Genomic DNA, 19,377 nt, shown 5'->3' on the forward strand with positions numbered 1-19,377 from the left:
TTTCAACCAAGGTATTTATCTGACTGTAGCACTGAAAACACAGTACTTGCAGTCTTTAATTTCTGCTTGCAAACCTCGGATGAATGTGTATTCCTCCTGGGTAGAAGGCAAATTTTATTCAACGCTGTATGCTTGGTTCCTAGCTCAAGAATAAATTTGAATCAGTCAGTGAGAAAGTTTGAAAATTTAGGATGTTTCTCAAAAGACCAATCTGGTTATGCTTATTAAAGCAAATAGCACAAAGAATAATTATGCGTGGACTGGGAGTAGAATGGTGTGGAAGGCAATGATATGATAGAATGACTTTCTCTTCAGTTGAAGTTTGACCTGAGAGGAATAATAGTTCCATGAACAGAATTTTCCACACCAGGGTGACCCCATTAAAAATCTGGATTCCCCTGTCTGTATAATGACTGACTGCTGGAAGAAGCAACAGCCGTCAAACATTTTAGGAGAAATTCAGATGCCCCAGTCTTAATTGGGACATCTGTACTGGCATAATGCACTGGCGATTCCTCTTAATGCTGAAAACTTACTTCTTCCCGTGCCTTAATTTCTTCATCCATAAAGTAAGACCACCGCCAAGGTACAGGGCCAAATAACTAACAAAAATGTTATGATGACCTTTGCAGACATTAAGCCCTGAGTCTTCTGGCGTCTGTCTTTGGTGTTGAGGGCAGTTTTCCATTGCTCAATCTTGTCATTTCTGACCTGGCACCCCATTAGGTATCTATAAACATTCAATTTAGAGACCCTAAAACATTTCCTTCTGAGAGCCCCTCGGAAAAAAAGATGACAAGTAAACCTTGACACCTCTCTCTGTCTCTGTCTCTCTAGTGCTTTCCTTAGACCTCAAAAAAAAAAAAAAAAAAAATGTTGGGAGAGAGAAGGAGGGCAAAGGGGAGGGGGAAGGGTCGAGAGGGGAGTCCAGCTCCATTTTGTGGAAATCCAGCTCGCGTTTTGCCTCTTGCTCAGCGGTGCAGGGTCCAGCGAAGGCAAAGCCCCAGCTTCACTCCCTGAGGTCTGTCCTGGGGAGACACTGCTGCTCCGGGGGGCTGACCTGGCGGGGAGTGGCAGCGCAGTCCGCTCCCGCGCCGCTTTGTGCGCGCAGCCGCTGGCCTCTCCGCTCCAGGGTCTGCCCCCCGGGACGCCACCCTGCCCTGCCCCAGTCATGCAACTCTACCTGCTCCTCCACTGTGGACCTTTGGAAAGCAGCCGCTCACCCCGGGGGCTCGGGCCCTGACCGTGCCAGGAGCCCGTAGGTGTCTGCCCAGGGCCCTCCCGCTACCCTCGCACCCGCCGGGGCACTGGGCTCTGAAGTTGTGGGGATCAGTGCGAGTTGGAAAGTTTGTCCGAGGGCTGGTGCAACCTTGGAACTGGGGGAACGCGCGCTGCCCTCTGAGCTTGAGCGGGCCAGTGGTAAGTTGGGGCCGAGGGAGAGGGCAGGGACGCTGGGACCCTCGCTTGGAGGCCGGAAAGGGGTGCGAGGGACCGTGCTCTGCTCCTGCTGGATGTGGGCCGGGGCTCGGCGTCCGCGGGTCCTCTCGGGCCGCAGGGATGGGCCCGCTCCCCGCCGCGACCCCCTACCCCAGACCGCTTGGGGCGCTTTTGTTGCGGGTGGGAAACAATGCCCCCGGCCAGAGGACGCGGTCGCCTGCCCCGAGGCCCGGTTGCGGGGCAGGGTGGGGGATGCGGGCTCGGACCCCGGGCTGCGCTGGAAACCGGGCTGGGAGAGCGGAGGGCAAATGTGGCCTGGTGGGATCCCTGAACGTGCAGGCGATTGAGGCGCCTGGTGGGAGAGTCGGAGGTCGGGGTGCCTCTGTGTAAGGAGAGGGAAGAGTTAGGACAAGTTGCGGGCGGTGAGTCCTGGCTGTCCGGTTCTTAAGCGTACCCCCAGATAAGTTTGCTCCCTCCCCCATGCTGATATAGGGGATAGGTTCGTTGGGTAAGCATTCTGGCGCTTGCCTCCCTCTGCGTTTCGGGGAAGGGGCTTCAGGGACGAAACTTCAGGAGTGCAGGTAGTAGGGAGTCCGGCCGGAGCTTGACCTGGAGATCTATGGATCGCGGAAGAAGGGAATACGGGATCGAATCAGTGTTCTGTCAAAATGGCTTTTTAAAAACTCTTAATGAGTACCACCTGGTCGCCGAACTCACTGGCGTTGCACTCTTCAGTCCCACGCCGGCGTTATCCCTAGCGGGCTCGTGGGTGGGAGGTGTGTAGAGCTGGGTGCCGGGACCAGCGGTGTGGTGAGTGATGGGCCGGTTCCCGACGGCGGGGGTGGCATGAGTCGCCGCCACTTATCCCGTCGGGTCGGGGAAGGGACAGGGCTAGATCCCTCTCCCCCTTTCTCCTCTCCCCTCTTCTTTTCTCCCCCCTCTCCTCTCTTGCTCCCTCCCTTGCGTCCCTCACCCACCCTCCCCACCAATTGAGCTCTGGAAGGGTTGTGTTCGCTCCATACATTTCTACAAAAAGAGGTCAGAAAATTGTCGGCGGGCCCCAGTAACCTTTCTACGTGAATGAGAAACCCAAATTGGGCATTTCTAACCCAGTAAAAATTAATGTATCACCAAGAGAACAGGTATTGCTTGAACTAGGAGTCTTCCGCCCCCAACTCGTCCTCCCAAATTTACCATCCCGCATAGGTCACTCTCATGACTCTCTCCCTCCTCCCGGGTTTCACTCTCCGGCACAAAATGAGCTGCATAGTCCACCATAGTAATGATCAGGTTATGAAGAAGTGTTTAAAAACTGCTTAAAGACCTTGAGCGAGGAAAAGATTAGGTGCACAACCCAGTGTCCGCGGGGTGCGCGGCGCGCTGCACCGGATGGGTTGAGGGGCGGCGCTCTAGGGCAGCAACCTCAGGTCAGCCCTGAACCAAAATGTGCTCATCCTTTGCCCCTCCCCCTCCCAACAATATGAAGTAAAGTGAAAATGTTGGCTTCCTTAGGCCTCAAGATGTCAAAAAGAACAGGGAAAGGGCGCGTGTTAACCAGTTGGGGCAAGAGTTATTTGGGGCATATTAGGAATTTATGACTAGTTAAATAAGGAGGGGGGCGCCGTCCAAGCAGATAGGTGAGTAAATGAGATATTTGGAGATTAGTCTGTATTATTTCCTAGAACTAAAGACTAACGGTAATATTTGGGTGTATTTCCTGATTTTATCGGTATTGGCTACACCGGTTAAAAACCAAGTCCCTTCCCTCCTCAATTAAGGGATCTTAATAAAGGTCGGTTGTCAACCTTTAACAGTGTTTAAAGTCATTTTATGATTTCAATTAAACTTCAGAATCAAGATATATGGGAGTTAGCATACAGTGACCTTTTTTCTTTGCAAAGATTACTAGGTCAGACGTGCAACTCTGGGACCACCACTTACCGTTTTAATGAGCGTTAACTATTGCTCTCTCTCCGCTCTGGTCTACGAGAATTGAGATGGGTCGGAGGTTTGGATCACCACGGTCCCTGCCCTTTGTTCCTTGTCTCTTCCTCTTCCCATCTCCTTTATCTGGTTTGCCTCTCCCCTCCCCCACTCTCCTCTTTGCGTCTTTATCTTTTTTTCCCTGCACACTTAAATTTATCTTTTACTCCCTCCATTTTCCTACTTTTAGTCTTTAGTGTTTTGATCCCAGTTGTCTTTTTAATATTCTAGCTTCATTATACATTTCTTGGCCTTCCTCTGTCTTTTAAGCTTTTTTTTTTTTTTTTAAGACATTTTCTTCCTTCTTACGCTTTTTCCTCTTCTTCCCAATGCGTTTAATTCTTGTTTTTAGAAGGGTCATTCTATCTCCATTTTAACTTCTCCTTTCCCTTTTCTGTGGCCCTTTTTGGCCTTTTTTTTTTCTTGCTCTGCAGGGCAGCAGGGTTGTTTTACATATGGAAGGAGCCTTTGACTAAATCTGCTAGCATTCTAGTGAGTTTTCCTGAACAGCCTTTCCGTGTGCCGAGGGCTCTCACACTTCCTGTGGTAGCAAACTATCTAGGAACTGCAAGCAACCCTCCCACCTCCTCTTCCTTTAGATGTGGAACTTAGTTGCTGGAGGAAACTAAGCCAGGTGGTGCCTTTTAAAAAGAAATGTTTTAAGTCTTATATTTCTCAGTCAAGTGCGGTATAGTAAATAGCCTTTAAATTCCGAGGAGCTGAATGGAGAGACTATGAAATCAGCATTACTTTTGCAACTAGCTCTGTGTGTGCAAATACTTACCACTTTTTTGGCCACTGCTGGTAGTGGGAAGGATTGCAATATAATTTTAAATTGACATGCGGGCTCGATGGTTACATCAGTTCAGCCACTTCCTGCCCAGGGGACTTTGCTGAAGGGGGAGGGATATAGGTGGGGGAGGACTTTTTTTAACATGGTGCTGTCAATATTGTCCTTTACAGACAACTGATACAGTTTAGGAAGTCAGCTTTCATTTTCTAGGCAAGGTGATTACTTCAATAATTGTGTTTTTTTTTTTGTAAAGGCTCTCCTTAGGGAAAGCCTGATAACTTAGTATGCTCAAATAGTGTTGATGCAAAAATCTGATCCTATTTGTTGACCAGTTTAGTTAGGTAAGTTTAAATTATGTGTGAATAATTAACAGATCTTTATACAGGCCCTGTTTCTCATATTCAGCCTGGGGCCTGTTCTTACCACTTCTCCAGTCCTTAACCTTATATTCTCTACTTTGGGCTAGTATTGTATCTCCTCATGTTTCAAATTATGAGTTGACCTCTTATTTCTGGCCTCTAATGTTTGAATGTCATACACTCCAGTCCCAAGGACATTTTAGGAAAAAAAAATTTATTAATTGTGGATTAGGAGGTCTTGGTGCCCTCTGGTGAAAAGATTTGTTAAATAAATAAAGTTTTGCATCCTACAATTGTTGGGGTATTTTTGTTTCATTTTGTTTTCCAGAAAAACAAGAACTTAGAGGTTATGTCCATTAATTGCATATGGTTCCCCCTCATGGGCCTATTATTTATGTTTAATAACAGGGACATCATTCTCTTATTTTCTGCTTCACTCATGTTATCCTGTAGCCATCTCTGTAAGACTCTTGATTATATTCTAGGGTAGAATAAAACTGATTTTGAGAAATAATTGACATGTCAGTTTTCATCAGAAATGAAAAATGGAAGTGAAATTAGTATTCATTTGTAAATGTAGCTTTTATATGACATAAATACTCTATAATAAATCAACACACCAACAAAAAAATGGAGCATTTAATAATGTTTACAAAATATTGAGGAAAATAAATTTGAGGAGATCCATAGGGAATAATTCTATATTTAAATATGGGCCTATTTAATAGAATGAACTACGTTATTTTTTTTTCTACAAATTGCAAAAGAAGCTTGCTGCCTCTTCTCCCACAGTTCAGCTCTAGAGATAACTTGGTTTATCACTAAAGAAGGTTACATTTCATCAGTGGAGCCAAGGGTGATAAAATTAGAATTTCGTGGCAGCCTTTATTTTGTTTCTGATTCTCTGTTTCTTTGGCTGGGTGGTACCAAGTGGTTTCTCCGCTGCAGTTGGGTTTTTCAGGGGTCATTGGCCTCTTTCAGGATCTCATAAAAAGGCTGTTACCATTTAAAGAGGCCACATCTTCCCAATCCATGTTGCTCATACCTTTTCCATTGCCTTGGCAGGCTCTTTTTCAGGAGATAAGGCTTGAATGGTAAACATTATCTTAATTACAGGTCTGAATTTCTAAAGCATTTTAATTTAAAAATAGAATATATAAGAGACAGATCGATTTATAAACTACTTTCAAAAGCGGATCCCATGACACCCTCTGGCATATCCAGATTACTTGCCTACATATATGAATTTTAATTTCCAAGGGTGATTGTGATACCTAGATTATATGCTTCTAATAATTTTTAGCAATGTAATTTTATAGACGAGATAATGCATGCTATACTGATATTGTTGAATTTCTAGAGAATGGATTGTTTTTCATTATCTGGAAAAAAAAACATCCTTATAAAAATTGCTGACTTTCTGGAGATTGTAATTGGAATTTCTTTTGTTTTCTAAAAATGGTGGTACAAAATGCAATGGTCTTTGGAAAAAATAGTTTTTCACAGCCAAAGAGCTAGTGCAAACCGTAATTTTTTTTTTTTCCCTAAGAAAAAGGGGAAAGCTTAGCTGCCAAGAACTCAAGTGAAGTAATTCTCTGGCCTGGTGTTTGTATTTAGCACAGATTTATCAAAATGTTATTTTCTGTGGTTAATGTTATCACTAATGTCTATTTTAAAAGTTCTTTTTTTTTTAAAGGAAAAAGGCTTTGACTGAATGTTGTGCTCTGGCATATCTTTTATTATAGTGTATGGCCTACAATGTTGTTAGGCGGGAAGTGAAATGAAAGAACTAGATCTTGCTTTGCAGGATATGGCAGACTGGGTTAAACTGCTTCTATAATAATGATAACTACCATTTAGCCTATTTTCTCTTATTATGACTTTTTGTATTTTGGAGTTATAAACAGCCTTTTAAAAAAAATTCCCATTTATTAAACACCTAATATATGCCACCCCTGTGCTAAGCCTTCATACATATCATCTTATTCTCATGGTAACCCAATGAGGCTGGTACTATTATACTTCCTGTTCTATTACACAGAATAAAATTGAGGTATAGAGAGACCAAGGAATTTGTCAGAATCACATGGCTAGTAATGTTTCTGAGCTGGAAACTGAACCCAATCTGCATATTCCAAAGTCTTTCTTCTAACCCTACCTTCCCTGTTCCCTCCTCTTCCCCCAACCTCATCTCACAAGGATGAAACCAGTGTCACTGGGCCCATTGATACCTCAAAACAATCTCATTTCAGATGCAGAAACCTTGACTCAGTTAAGTGGTTTGCTGAAGGACCTACCTATCACAGGTTCATACTCAATACTTTCTGATGTGACACCCTCTCTAGCCTCTAAATCAACCAGGATTACCTGGATTAGATCAGTACAGAAAAAAACGAAAGCAAATTTTGAGAATGATAAAGGGCTGTCAGATTTTTACTTTGCCAAGTAATATTAAAAAAAGAAAAAAGCCTATCCCCCACCTGTTTACAAAAGAAAGGACTTTTATTACATTTTTTTTTTAAAGAAAGGACATTTCAATGAGACAAAACAGGAAGGCATAATTTCAGAATAAGGGAGAGTTGTTTAAAATGAATCAGTTCAACTTTATGAAAAGTTTTATACTGCCTTATTGTCTTCATTTTGCCACAGACTGTCGATCACTTGGTTGCAGACCAGTTTTAGTAACTATTCTCTTACACCATCCTTTCTTACAAATCCAACAACCTGTCAAACTGTTAGAGAATTATCACCCAGTTTGTTGTCACACTGTTAATGCTGTGATCTTTGGAGAGTCTAGTGATATATTTTGTATGATGAGTTTCATTCTTGTTCATAGCTTGGTCTTACTTTGGGTCAGGGTGGGCAATCTGAGGTGATGAAAAGGCAATTGACCATGGTTCTTGGTCAGCTTTTCATTTTCTTTTCTTGTTTATCTTGCTTGTCTATTAGCTTTGCTGTTCTAATTATCTCATTTTCTTTTTCTTTCCAATTTTTCCTTCCCTGGGCATTTACCATGAGACTTCTGGGACCCTTGGTAGAAGGGATTTTAGAATTAGCAGTCCTTGGATTAAGTTGGGTAAAAGAGCAAAGAGGCACGTCATTTCTGGGTGTGGGCAGTACCTACCACAATGCCTGCCTTATACATAGTAGGTACTCAGCAGATATCTGTTGGACCATCAAGTCTTATTTATAACCTAATCTGTTAATATTAATTCCCAAGATTTTATGATTTTTTGTGTGTGTGCATATGAAAAGCTCAAAATCTGTGGATTGTTAATTGGTGTGTGGTGTTAGTATTATTGAATCTCCAAGGAGTAGAGTTTCTTAGATTATACAATAAACCTCTTTTTCTGGCTTTACCAGCTTTGCTGTCAAACAGATGATACCTCTCTGCCTGTATGGTGATGGGCTGAGGAAAGAGATTAAGAAATAATTCTTTAAGTATCCAAGTTTGTGAGATTGAGTTTTGAGCTTTAAACTCCGTGTAACAATAGTTGTGGTTTCTAATATAAAGAAACTCCCACGTTTACCTTATTTGAAGAACTTCACCAACTTAATCAGTTGTCACAGTGATTAAAGGAACTTTATTGTGAATCCTGGATTTAAAGGATACTTGAGTGTTTTTTAAAAATATATTATGTTTTTCTTTTGCAGTAAAAGTTCTCAGTTCCCTAATTTTAATTAATAATTGCTGGTACATATTCTATTTTGAATGGGAGGTTACATAGGAAAAAGGCTCATTTCCAATGTTTTTTTTTTGTTGTTGTTATTTCAGACCGAAACCTTGTGCAAGTGAGCTGAACCATGGTGCCTCCAGATTCTCCTCAAAAGTGAGACTTTCCAAAGGACCAATGACTCTGTTCCCTGTGCCCTTTCATTTTTTCCTACTCCATAGCTATGTCTCGATCCCGCCATGCGAGGCCTTCCAGATTAGTCCAGAGGGAAGATCTAAACAAAAAGAAAAACAGTCCCTTGAAGAAGACATCCAAGCCAGCAAACAAAAATGTGGCCTCAGTCAAGACAATGAGCCCTGGAAAATTAAAGCAATTAATTCAAGAAAGAGATGTTAAGAAAAAAACAGAACCTAAACCACCTATGCCAGTCAGAAGCCTTCTGACAAGAGCTGGAGCAGCACGAATGAATTTGGAGAGTACTGAGGTTCTTTTTCAGAACCCGGAATCCTTAACTTGCAATGGGTTTACAATGGCTCTCCGAAGCACCTCTCTTAGCAGGAGACTCTCCCAACCCCCAGTGGTCATAGCCAAACCCAAGAAAGTCCCACCTCCTAAGAATTTAGAAAAGCAACACGAGTATAATTATAAGGTACTTACTAACATGGGAGTAAAGCCCTCAGAAAATGATTCTGTCTCAATGCAAGACCCCCTAATCCCTCCTGATATAGAAAATCTAATTGGCATACAAAATGCATCTTTAATTCAAGGTGAGAGCCAAAGGACAACCCAGTCTTGGTCCCAAAGGGTAGAGGATTCCAAAATAAATATTCCCACTCACAGTGGCCCTGCAGCAGACATCCTTTCTGGAACATTGGAAGGGACTCGTGGTGGTGAAGGACTATTCTCTAAAGAGACATTAAATGATATCAGTAATTCCCCTAGAATGTTTGCTCAGGACACTCTGTGTGCTCCTTTGCTCCAAAGAGCAGCCCTCAAGGTTGCCTCTGAAGGAAACACCAGCATTCAGTTAGAAGATTTGGGTTCACGAGTAGAATCACTTAAGCTATCTGATTCTTACCTCGAGCCCATTAACAGTGAACATGATCGCTGCCCCACCTCCAGCTTTAATAAGGTTATACCTGAATTGGACTTTAGGAACTATTTGTCTATTGGTGATTCAATATATCCTACCTCATTAATAAAACTCCTCTTGGCAGGCTCAGAACAGGAAACCCTTGGTGCTAAACCAGATCATCCAGAGGTACTCAAAGCTACTCCAGGTCAACATGAGGTTCCTGACACCACCCCTGTCCTTGGACAGCATTTTAGTGCTGTCCCACATAAATGGATAGTTCCTGGTGCTAACCCAGTTCACGGAGAGGTTCTGGGTGTGACCCCAGGCCCACCAGAGTTTCCTGGTGCTATTTCAGTCCAAGGAGAGGTCTTTGGTGCTATTCTAGATCAACAGGTCCTTGGTATGGGTGGTGGTACTGCCTCAGACCCACCTATCTTTCTTCCTGGTCCTCTAAACCAAATTGCTACCTGTAATGCTCTCCCAGAATGGCCTGATCCCCAGAGCACTGTTTCATATGGGCTTGAGGCCCAGGGCACTATGCAGATTTTACCTTTGGGTTCAGGTCATACTCCTCAACCATCATCAAACTCAGAGATAAGTTCCGTACCTCCAGTAATTGTTATAAGCAATATAGAAAATGAGAAGCAGGTTCATATAAGCTTTCCACCAGATAACACTCAGGGGGTCACATTAACCCCCGAGAGAGGACCCTGCCATGATTCACAGGGCATTACTGAGCTCTCCCAGGCTGGTCCCAACAGGTCGGAAGGAGGGAGCTCTCAGATCAACACCCCAATGGTGTCTAGGCCAGTGTCACTTGCCAGCAGCTCTTCTCCTGCCTACAAAACTTTGCTGCCTACTTTGGAAAAGAAGAAGCGAAAGCGATGTGGGGTCTGTGAGCCCTGCCAGCAGAAGACCAATTGTGGTGAATGTACTTATTGCAAGAACCGAAAGAACAGCCACCAGATTTGTAAGAAGAGGAAATGTGAGGAATTGAAAAAAAAACCATCTGCCCTGGTGCGTTTGGAGGTAAGTCAGTATCTAAGGGGTTGGGAGACACCTCCTGTGAGACTAGGTGGAGTGATTGGTCCAGAGACAGTTTGCTCCGTGTTACACCATTTTCCTGGGGTGGACAGTGCCACTTTTAGTCATCGATAAGAATGTGTGGGCCTCCCTGCAGTATGTCTTGTGTAGGATACATGATCTTATTTTTTGAATTTGTCTCAGAAAACTAGAACATACCATTTTTCCGTCATATGATTTGACAGAGACATAGTGACATTGTATGAAATGTGGTTTTGCAAATATTTCCACCCTGCTTCATTTCCACTATCCTAGGTGTGTGTCTTTCATGGAAGTTACAGATCTAAAAATTAAGAGGGGAACAAATTCATTAACCACCTTTTCATCCTGAGAAACCAGAAGAATTAAACTTCTTTTGAAACAACAAACTCTGCATTCTTCATCTTGAAACTTGGCCTTGGAAGTGTAACAATAATTCAGCTTTCCTCGCAATTTTGGGCAGGTGATTTCTCTGTACTCTCCAGATCTCACAGGGTTTGGGATTAAGTGGTAATTAGAAATTGAGGCGCCAGGCGCACCTGTAATCCCAGCTACTCGGCAGGCTGAGGCACGAGGAGCGCACCGAAGCCAGGAGTTAGTGCCCACACTAACTTCACCATCAATATGGTGACCTCCCAGGAGCGGGGGACTCCCAGGTTGCAAAAGGAGGGATGAATTGGCCCAGGGCAGAAACGACCAGGTCAAAACTCTGGTGTGATCAGTAGTAGGATTGTGCCTGTGAAGAGCCACTGTACTCGGGCCTGGGCAACATCAATAGAAAGACTCCGTCTCCTTTGTCCCTCCCTGATGTAGGGAATCCTGTGTCTCCTAATATTCCCCATATCTCCTAAACAAATAATAAAAGTTGAAAAAGAAGGAAGTTGAGAATGGTTTGTAATCTCCAAAGTGATATATAAACAGTAGTTCTCATTATTACAGTTTATGAACCTAAGGTAGTAAAAGTATTGATTGACTTAGACTTTATTTGAAGGATTTTATGGAACTTGGTTAATACTCAAACGTGCCTTTCAGACCTTTAAAAAAAATCTGTCAACTTTGGTGTTTTATGATTTTTAGCTCAGTCACTTGAAGTTAATATTTATTTTGTCTCTATTATGAATACAGGTATGGTAGAATAGATGAAAAGTATTGTCAACTTAAAGTCAGTCAACCTTTGCTATTTCATTCTTGACTTAAATCATCTGTGCAAAAATGCTGATTTCCTATTTGACCTAGCCGTTGAAAGCAAAAGATCAGTCATTTAACCAAACGTATTGATGGGAATTTAAGGTGTGTTCTAAAATATTTCATTTCAAACCTTACTGCAATGAATCATCTTTTACTCCTCACTTCGCAATATTAATTGATCACAATGTTGCCAGTCACTTAATGGTTTACAAACATACTTCTAAAACACTTAGTAGCAATGTCTTTAGGAGACAGACCTCCCTGGTAAGCTCGGGTTTTGTAATGTTGCCAAGTGACATCTTGCTAAAGATACTCTGTCTCTAATAGGTATAAACAAATTTGTTCTCTTTTTTCTAACCTCCTCCTCCTCTTGCATTACATGCTTGGTACAATGGCTTATCTGTAATCTACATGGTCACCCAAAATGGAAAATTCAGTCATCTTTGGTACCTTCCTCTCCATCTTCTAGATTATCTTGTTCTACAAGATCTGAGCAGCTCTACCTCTTCATTTTCTTGGCCACTGCTATAGTTGAGGCCTGTCTCTTTCTCTCTCTTTTTCTCTTTCTCTCTCTCTCTCTCTCTCTCTCTCTCTCTCAAGATTTTATTGGGGAAGGGGAACAGGACTTTATTGGGGAACAGTGTATTTCCAGGACTTTTTATTGGGGAACAGTCGTGTGTTTTTTCCCCAGGACTCATCAGCTCTATCCAAGTCAAGTTGTCCTTTCAATCTTAGTTGTGGAGAGCGCAGCTCAGCTCCAGGTCCAGTTGCTGTTGTTAGTTGCAGGGGGCGCAGCAGAAATCAAACTGGCAATCTTGTGGTTGAGAGGACATGCTCCAACCAGTGGAGCCACCCGTCTGCCCAAGGCCTTTCTCTTTTTTTTTTTTTTTTTTAAGATTTTTTATTGGGGAAGGGGAACAGGACTTTATTGGGAACAGTGTGTACTTCCAGGACTTTTTTTTTTTCTCCCCAAGTCAAGTTGTTGTCCTTCCAGTCTTAGTTGTGGAGGGCGTAGCCCAGCTCCAGGTCCAGTTGCTGTTGCTAGTTGTACAGGACTCAAGGAGTTGAACCGGCAGCCCACCGGCCCACGTGGGAATCGAACCGGCAGCCTTCGGAGTTAGGAGCACGGAGCTCCAACCGCCTGAGCCACCGGGCCAGCCCAAGGCCTTTATCTCTTATTGGGACTATTTCGTATTCTCTTTATTATCAGCAGGCATTGATTGCACTTATACTTTGGGCTGGGCTGTACACTAAGGAGATAGAGTTGTGAGCAGACCAGCTAGCAGCAAAGTCAGGATGGTGAACAAGCTCTCCTTAGTGCAGTTCAAGTTTTCTTTTCTGAAGCGCTGATTCTCCTTCTTAAATACATTCAGTGCTTTCTGTATATGTGCTATATTTCATTAAAAAACAAAAGAAAATAGAGCAAAATTTTCATTGTCTTCCAATTTTAGCTGAAGCCTCGATTCATTAGCAGGAAACACAAGACTTTCAAAATCTTGGCCCAACTGACCTCACCTGTCTTATTTGCTGTCACTTCTCACATTGTACTTCAAGTTTCAGCAGTACCTGGCTACTTATGTTTTCCCAAGCTCCCCATGCATCTTCCCACCTCAGTGTCAATGCTCTGGTAATTCTTCCTTTCCCTATCTGACAAGACTCCACCAATTCACTCACCCCTCTCTGTGCCACAACCATACATATATGGTTTCATACCAGGGCACTTGGTTTCATACCAGGGCACTTGGTTTTGCTAGTGCCTGTCTAGGCTGGTACAGTGAGAAGTACTCAATATAATACTTGTTAAATGAAAAGAAAATATCTTTGTAACTCAAATAATAAAGTTTATAAAGTTAGATGTTGGTGTGTGGTTTATATATGTAAGCTTGCTCTGGCAAGCAAATGTAGCCATTGTTGTCAAGTTCTGTCAATGTGGGGAAAATACTATTTGTTAATGGATGAGTGTGCTTGCCTGTTGTTCATAATCTCCCAAGCACCACATACTTTAATAATAATAAAAAGCAAACAAATAAACCTTTCATTTTGACTTAGTTCAGATTTATAGAAAAGTTACAAGAGTAGTATAGAGAATTTGGTATACCTTTCAGGTAAATGATAACATTTTAACATACTAATTTATCTCTATATCTCCCCTTCTCCGTCTCAGCTCTGTATTTGCTTCTGAACCAATTGAGAGTAAGCCACAGATATATTCCTTTATCCCTATGTATTAGTGTATTTCCTAAAAACAAGGATAGTCTTTTTTTTTTTTTTTTTAAGATTTTACTGGGGAAGAGGAACAGGACTTTATTGGGAAACAGTGTGTACTTCCAGGCCTTTTTTCCAAGTCAAGTTGTTGTCCTTTCAATCTTAGTTGTGGAGGGTGCCGTTCAGCTTCAAGTTGTCCTTTCAGTCTTAGTTGTGGAGGGCGCAGGTCCAGTTGCCGTTTTCTAGTTGCAGGGGGCACAGCCCACCATCCCTTGCGGGAGTTGAACCGGCAACCTTGTGGTTGAGAGCCCACTGGCCCATGTGGGAATCGAACTGGCAGCCTTCAGAGTTAGGAGCATGGAGCTCTAACCGCCTGAGCCACCGGGCCAGCCCACAAGGATAATTTCTTATCAAAATTAGGAAATTAACATTGAACCATTATTATTATCTAACCCACAAACTATTCATATTTCACCAATAAGAAAATGTCTTGAGCTTTCTCCTCAGGCAAACACTATCTTTCTGTCACTATAGATAAGTTTGCATTTTCTGGTTTGGTATAAGTGGAAACACACATTGTACTTTTTTTTTTCTTTTGGTCTAGAACAGTTCCTCTCTCTCTCTCCCTTTTTTTTTTAATTTATTGGGGTGACAATTGTTAGTAAAATTACATAAATTTCAGGTGTATAATTCTGTATTACATCATCTATCTCTTTTTTTTTTTAATCTTTTATGACATTTGCTACTTTTGCTAAGAGCAGATCACTTATTTTGCCCCTCAAACATTCATTGCCTAGTTTTAGCATTCATTGGTGATTTTTGCCTGATGGTTGCCAAATGGTGATTCTCTCTATTTCCATCATTTCTTCTAAATATATTAGCCTTAAACTTTATTTTTTAAAATATTTTTATTAAAATATACCCAACATACAATATTATATTAGGTACAGGTGTACATCATAGTTATTCATCAGTACCCACCTGGCATTATACATAGTTATTACTGTATTATTGAGGGTATTCTCTATGCTAAAGAAGTGATCACCATAAGTCCAGCAACTATTTGACACTGTACCACGCTGTCACAATATTATTCACTATATTCCCTATACTGTATATTATATCCCCAAGACTTGCTTTTTGTTTGTTTGTTTTAAAAAGATTTTATTGGGTAAGGGGAACAGGACTTTATTGGGGAACAATGGTCAAATTGTTGTCCTTTCAATCTTAGTTGTGGAGGGTTCTGTTCAGCTTCAAGTTGTTGTTCTTTCAGTCTTTTTTTTTTGTGGAGGGCGCAGCTCAGCTCCAGGTCCAGTTGCCGTTGCTAGTTGCAGGGGGCACAGCCCACCATCCCTTGCGGGAGTCGAACCGGCAACCTTGTGGTTGAGAGGACGCACTCCAACCAACTGAGCCATCCGGGAGCTCAGCGGCAGCTCAGCTCAAGGTGCCGTGTTCAATTTTAGTTGCAGGGGGCGCTGCCCACCATCCCTTGCGGGACTCGAGGAATTGAACTGGCAACCTTGTGGTTGAGAGCCCATGCTCCAACCAACAACTGAGCCATCCGGGAGGCAGCTCAGCTCAAGGTGCCGTGTTCAATCTTAGTTGCAGGGGGCAGAGCCCACCATCCCTTGCGGGACTCGAGGAATTGAACTGGCAACCTTGTGGTTGAGAGCCCACTGGCCCATGCGGGAATCGAACCGGCAGCCTTCGGAGTTAGGAGCATGGAGCTCTAACCGCCTGAGCCACCGGGCCGGCCCCAAGACTTGCTTTTTGTTTGTTTGTTTTAAAAAGATTTTATTGGGGAAGGGGAACAGGACTTTATTGGGGAACAGCATGTATTTCCAGGACTTTTTTCTATTTTTTTTTTTTATTTTTTTTTTTGAGGGGGAAACACTGGTGTGTTTTTCCCATGACTCATCAGCTCCATCCAAGTCAAGTTGTTATCCTTTCAGTTTTAGTTGTGGAGGGTGCAGCTCAGCTCCAGGTCCAGTCGCAGTTGTTAGTTGCAGGGGGCACAGCCCACCATCCCTTGCGGGACTCAAACCAGCAGACCTGTGGTTGGGAGCCTGTGCTCCAACCAACTGAGCCAACCAGGAGCTCAGCGGCAGCTCATTGACTTCATTCTATTTGCAGAGGGCGCAGCTCACTGGCCCATGTGGGGATCGAACTGGCAGGCCTGTTGCCCAGAGCTTGCACTCTAACCAGCTCAGCCACCTGACCACCCCAACTTATTTGTTTTATACGTGGAAATTTGGACTTCTTATTCCCCTTTATCACCCCTCTTTTTAATTTTTCAATTACAGTTGACATTCAATATTATTTTATATTAATTTTAGGTGTAGAGTACAGTGGTTAGACATTTATATAATTTATGAAGTGATCCCCCTGACTAGTACCCGCCTGGCACCACTATACATAGTTATTGCCATATTATTGACTACATTTGCTATGCTTTACTTTATATCCCCATGACTATTTTTTTCCCCATGACTATTTTATAATTACGAATTTGTATTTCTTAATCCCTTCATCTTTTTCACCCTGCCCCCAATGCCCTCCGATTTATCACCCTGATAGATCTAGTACCCATCTGACACCATCCATAGTTATTACAATATTATTGACTATATTCCGTATACTATACCCTAAATCCCCATAACTACTGTGTAACAACCAATTTGTAATTCTTAATCCCTTTCCCTTTTTCACTCACCTCCAATCCCTCTCCCATCTGGCAACCATCAAAATGTTCTTTATGAGTTTGTTTCTGTTTCATTTGTTTATTTTGTTCTTTAAATTCCACTTACAAGTGAAATCATATGACATTTGTCTTTCACTGACTGATTTACTACATAAGCACAATACCTCTATGTCTATCCATGTAGTTGCAGATGGCAAGATTTCATTTTTTGTGGCTGAGTAATTTTCCATTATATATAGGTGGCACCTCATTATCCACTCATCCATTCAGGGACACCAGGTTCCCTTCATATCTTGGCTATTGTAAACAATGCTGCAATGAACTTATGGATGCACAGGTCCCTTCAAAGTAGCATTTTGGGTTTTTTCAGCTAAATACCAAGTAGTGGGATTACTAGATTCTTTATCTCTTGTTATAGTCTTTGTTTTAAAGTCTATTTTGTCTGGTATAAGTATTCCCTTGCGGGAGTCGAACCGGCAACGTTGTGGTTGAGAGTATGTGCTCCAATCAACTGAGCCATCTGGGAGCTCAGCGGCAGCTCAGCTCAAGGTGCTGTGTTCAATTTTAGTTGCAGGGGGCGGAGCCCATCATCCCTTGTGGGAGTCGAGGAATCGAACTGGCAACCTTGTGGTTGAGAGCCCACTAGCCCGTATGGTAATCGAACCGGCAGCCTTTGGAGTTAGGAGCATGGAGCTCTAACCGCCTGAGCCACCAGGCCGGCCCCCAGCCCCCTGTCTTTTGATTGGAGCATTTAATCCACTTACATTAAATGTAATTATTGATAGGCATGTAGTTATTGCCATTTTATTACTCATATTATTTATTTATTTTTTATTTTTTTCATCTTAAAGAAGTCTAAGATTCCTTGTAGTACTGGTTTGGTGGTGATGAATTCCTTTAGCTTTTTCTTGTCTGGGAAGCCTTTATCTGTTTCGATTCTAAATGATAGCTTAGTTAGGTAGAGTAATCTTAGTTGCAGGTCCTTGCTTTTCATCAGTTTGAATATTTCCTGTCAGTCCCTTCTGGCCTTCAGAGTTTCTTTTGAGAAATCAGCTGATAGTCTTATGGGAACTCACTTGTAGGTAACTAACTGCTTTCCTTTTGCTGCTTTTAAGATTCTCTCTTTGTCTTTAACCTTTGGCATTTTAATTATGATGTGTCTTGGTGTGGGCTTCTTTGGGTTTATCTTGTTTGGGACTTTCTGTGCTTTTTGGGCTTGTATATCTATTTCCATCACTAGGTTAGGGAAGTCTTTCATCATTTCTTCAAATAGGTTTTCAATTCCTTGTGCTTTCTCTCCTTCTGATACCCCTATAATGGGAATGTTGGTACACTTGATGTCCCAGGGCCTGCTTAAACTCTCCTCATTTTTTTGGATTCTTTTTTCTTTTTACTGTTCTTGGGTGTTTTGTGCTACCTTATCTTCTAAATTGATGACTTGATCCTCTGCTGTATCTAATCTACTTTTGATTTCCTGGAATATATTTTTCATTTCTGTTGTTAAATTTTTTATTTCTGACTGGTTCTTTTTTATGTTTTCTATCTCCATTTTCATATTTCCTATCTCTTTGTTGAAGTTCTCCTTGAGATCATTGAGCATTCTTATAACCAGTGTTTGGAACTCTGTGTCTGGTAGATTGCTTGCCTCCATTTTTTTGGAAATTATTATTATTAAAGTTCTTTTTCTGGAGCTTTGTTCTGTTCTTTTATTTGGGACATGTTTCTTTGTCTCCCCATTTTGGCTACTTCCCTGTCTTTGTTTTATGTATTAGGTAGTGCTGCTATGTCTTAGCAGAGTGGCCACATGTAGGTGTGCTATGGGGGTCAGTGGTGCAGTTTCCTGGTCACCTGAGCCATGCAGCCCAGGCATATCCCTTGTGTGGGTTGTGTGTGTCCTACTTTTGTAGTTGAGCCTTGGTTGCTGTTTGCACATCAATAGTAGGGATTGACCCTGGGGCTCATTGGTTGTGAGGACTGTTCCTGAATGCAGTGGAAGAGTTGTGGTCCAGGAGTTGACCCTACAGAGCAGGATCTGCCTCAGCAGAGTTCTCATACCTGCCTAATCTGCCCCTTGTCCTTGGAGGCAGCTGGGTGATGCTCCAGCTTATTTCAAAGATGGGTACGACAGCCTCAGGACCACCTGGGAGGGCAAACAGTGCAATTTAAGTTCAGCCCCAGTTGGTGCTCCACTCAGGGCCAGCTCACAGGAGCCACAAAGCAATCGTCAGATGGCCTTTGCTTGTGCCTTGCTTTGAAGTGATTCAAGAGATCAAATCCTGAACCAAGGCTTGCTGCCACTAATGCTAGGCTTAGGGATGCTCATCCGGAGGTATTGAAGACGCTCAAGCCAGATGCTGCTTGTCTGGGTTCCTTTGACCTTTGAGAGACCCAACAGAAGTCTGCAGCATGAACCAAGGCAGGTAGTTTGTATGAAAAAGCCACTGGAATCAGCTTGGGTGTGCCTGAATGTTGGGTGGGGCCACATCTCAGAATCACCAGGGCATGGTGAACCATTGGTGTCAGCCAGCTTGATGAAGACTCAGATATGGCGGCCGCCTGCATCAGCACACAGGGAAGGAGGAGGGCTCAACAAAGAAACAATGGCTTCTTCCCACTTCTCTGTCTAGGAGAAAGCTGCCCCTCCAGCCCTTTTTCTGAAGCCAGAAAACTCAGTTCACTCCCACCATGCCCCACTTCCCCTATGTCCCTATAACCTCTTCAGCTGCTGACCCAGCACTGGAACTCAGAGCCAGTGATTCTGGGGGTAAGTTGGTGCTCTGTCCCTTGAAGGAAAGTGCCTGGGAGTGCAGCTGTCCTCTGTCTCACACAACAACATTCTCCACTTGTTTTCACAATCAGGAATTATGGGGACTTCTCTCCCTGGCACTGGAACCCTGGGC

The 19,377-nt window shown here is 42.8% G+C and overlaps 1 protein-coding gene across 3 annotated transcripts in view; it reads left to right on the plus strand.

Annotated features, from left to right (window-relative positions):
- Positions 1-982: 982 nt before the first annotated feature.
- Positions 983-19,377, plus strand: part of TET1 (tet methylcytosine dioxygenase 1) — a 121,827-nt gene continuing 103,432 nt past the window's right edge. For all 3 annotated transcript variants that reach the window (XM_019731737.2, XM_019731738.2, XM_074339524.1), the window contains exons 1-2: positions 983-1,419; positions 8,348-10,350. In XM_019731737.2, coding sequence (XP_019587296.2) covers positions 8,470-10,350 — 1,881 coding nt within the window. In that variant the 5' untranslated portion in view covers positions 983-1,419; positions 8,348-8,469. The remainder of the gene's footprint in view (positions 1,420-8,347; positions 10,351-19,377) is intronic.

The sequence above is a fragment of the Rhinolophus sinicus genome, linkage group LG07, assembly GCF_036562045.2.
Source record: "Rhinolophus sinicus isolate RSC01 linkage group LG07, ASM3656204v1, whole genome shotgun sequence".
NCBI lineage: Eukaryota > Metazoa > Chordata > Mammalia > Chiroptera > Rhinolophidae > Rhinolophus > Rhinolophus sinicus.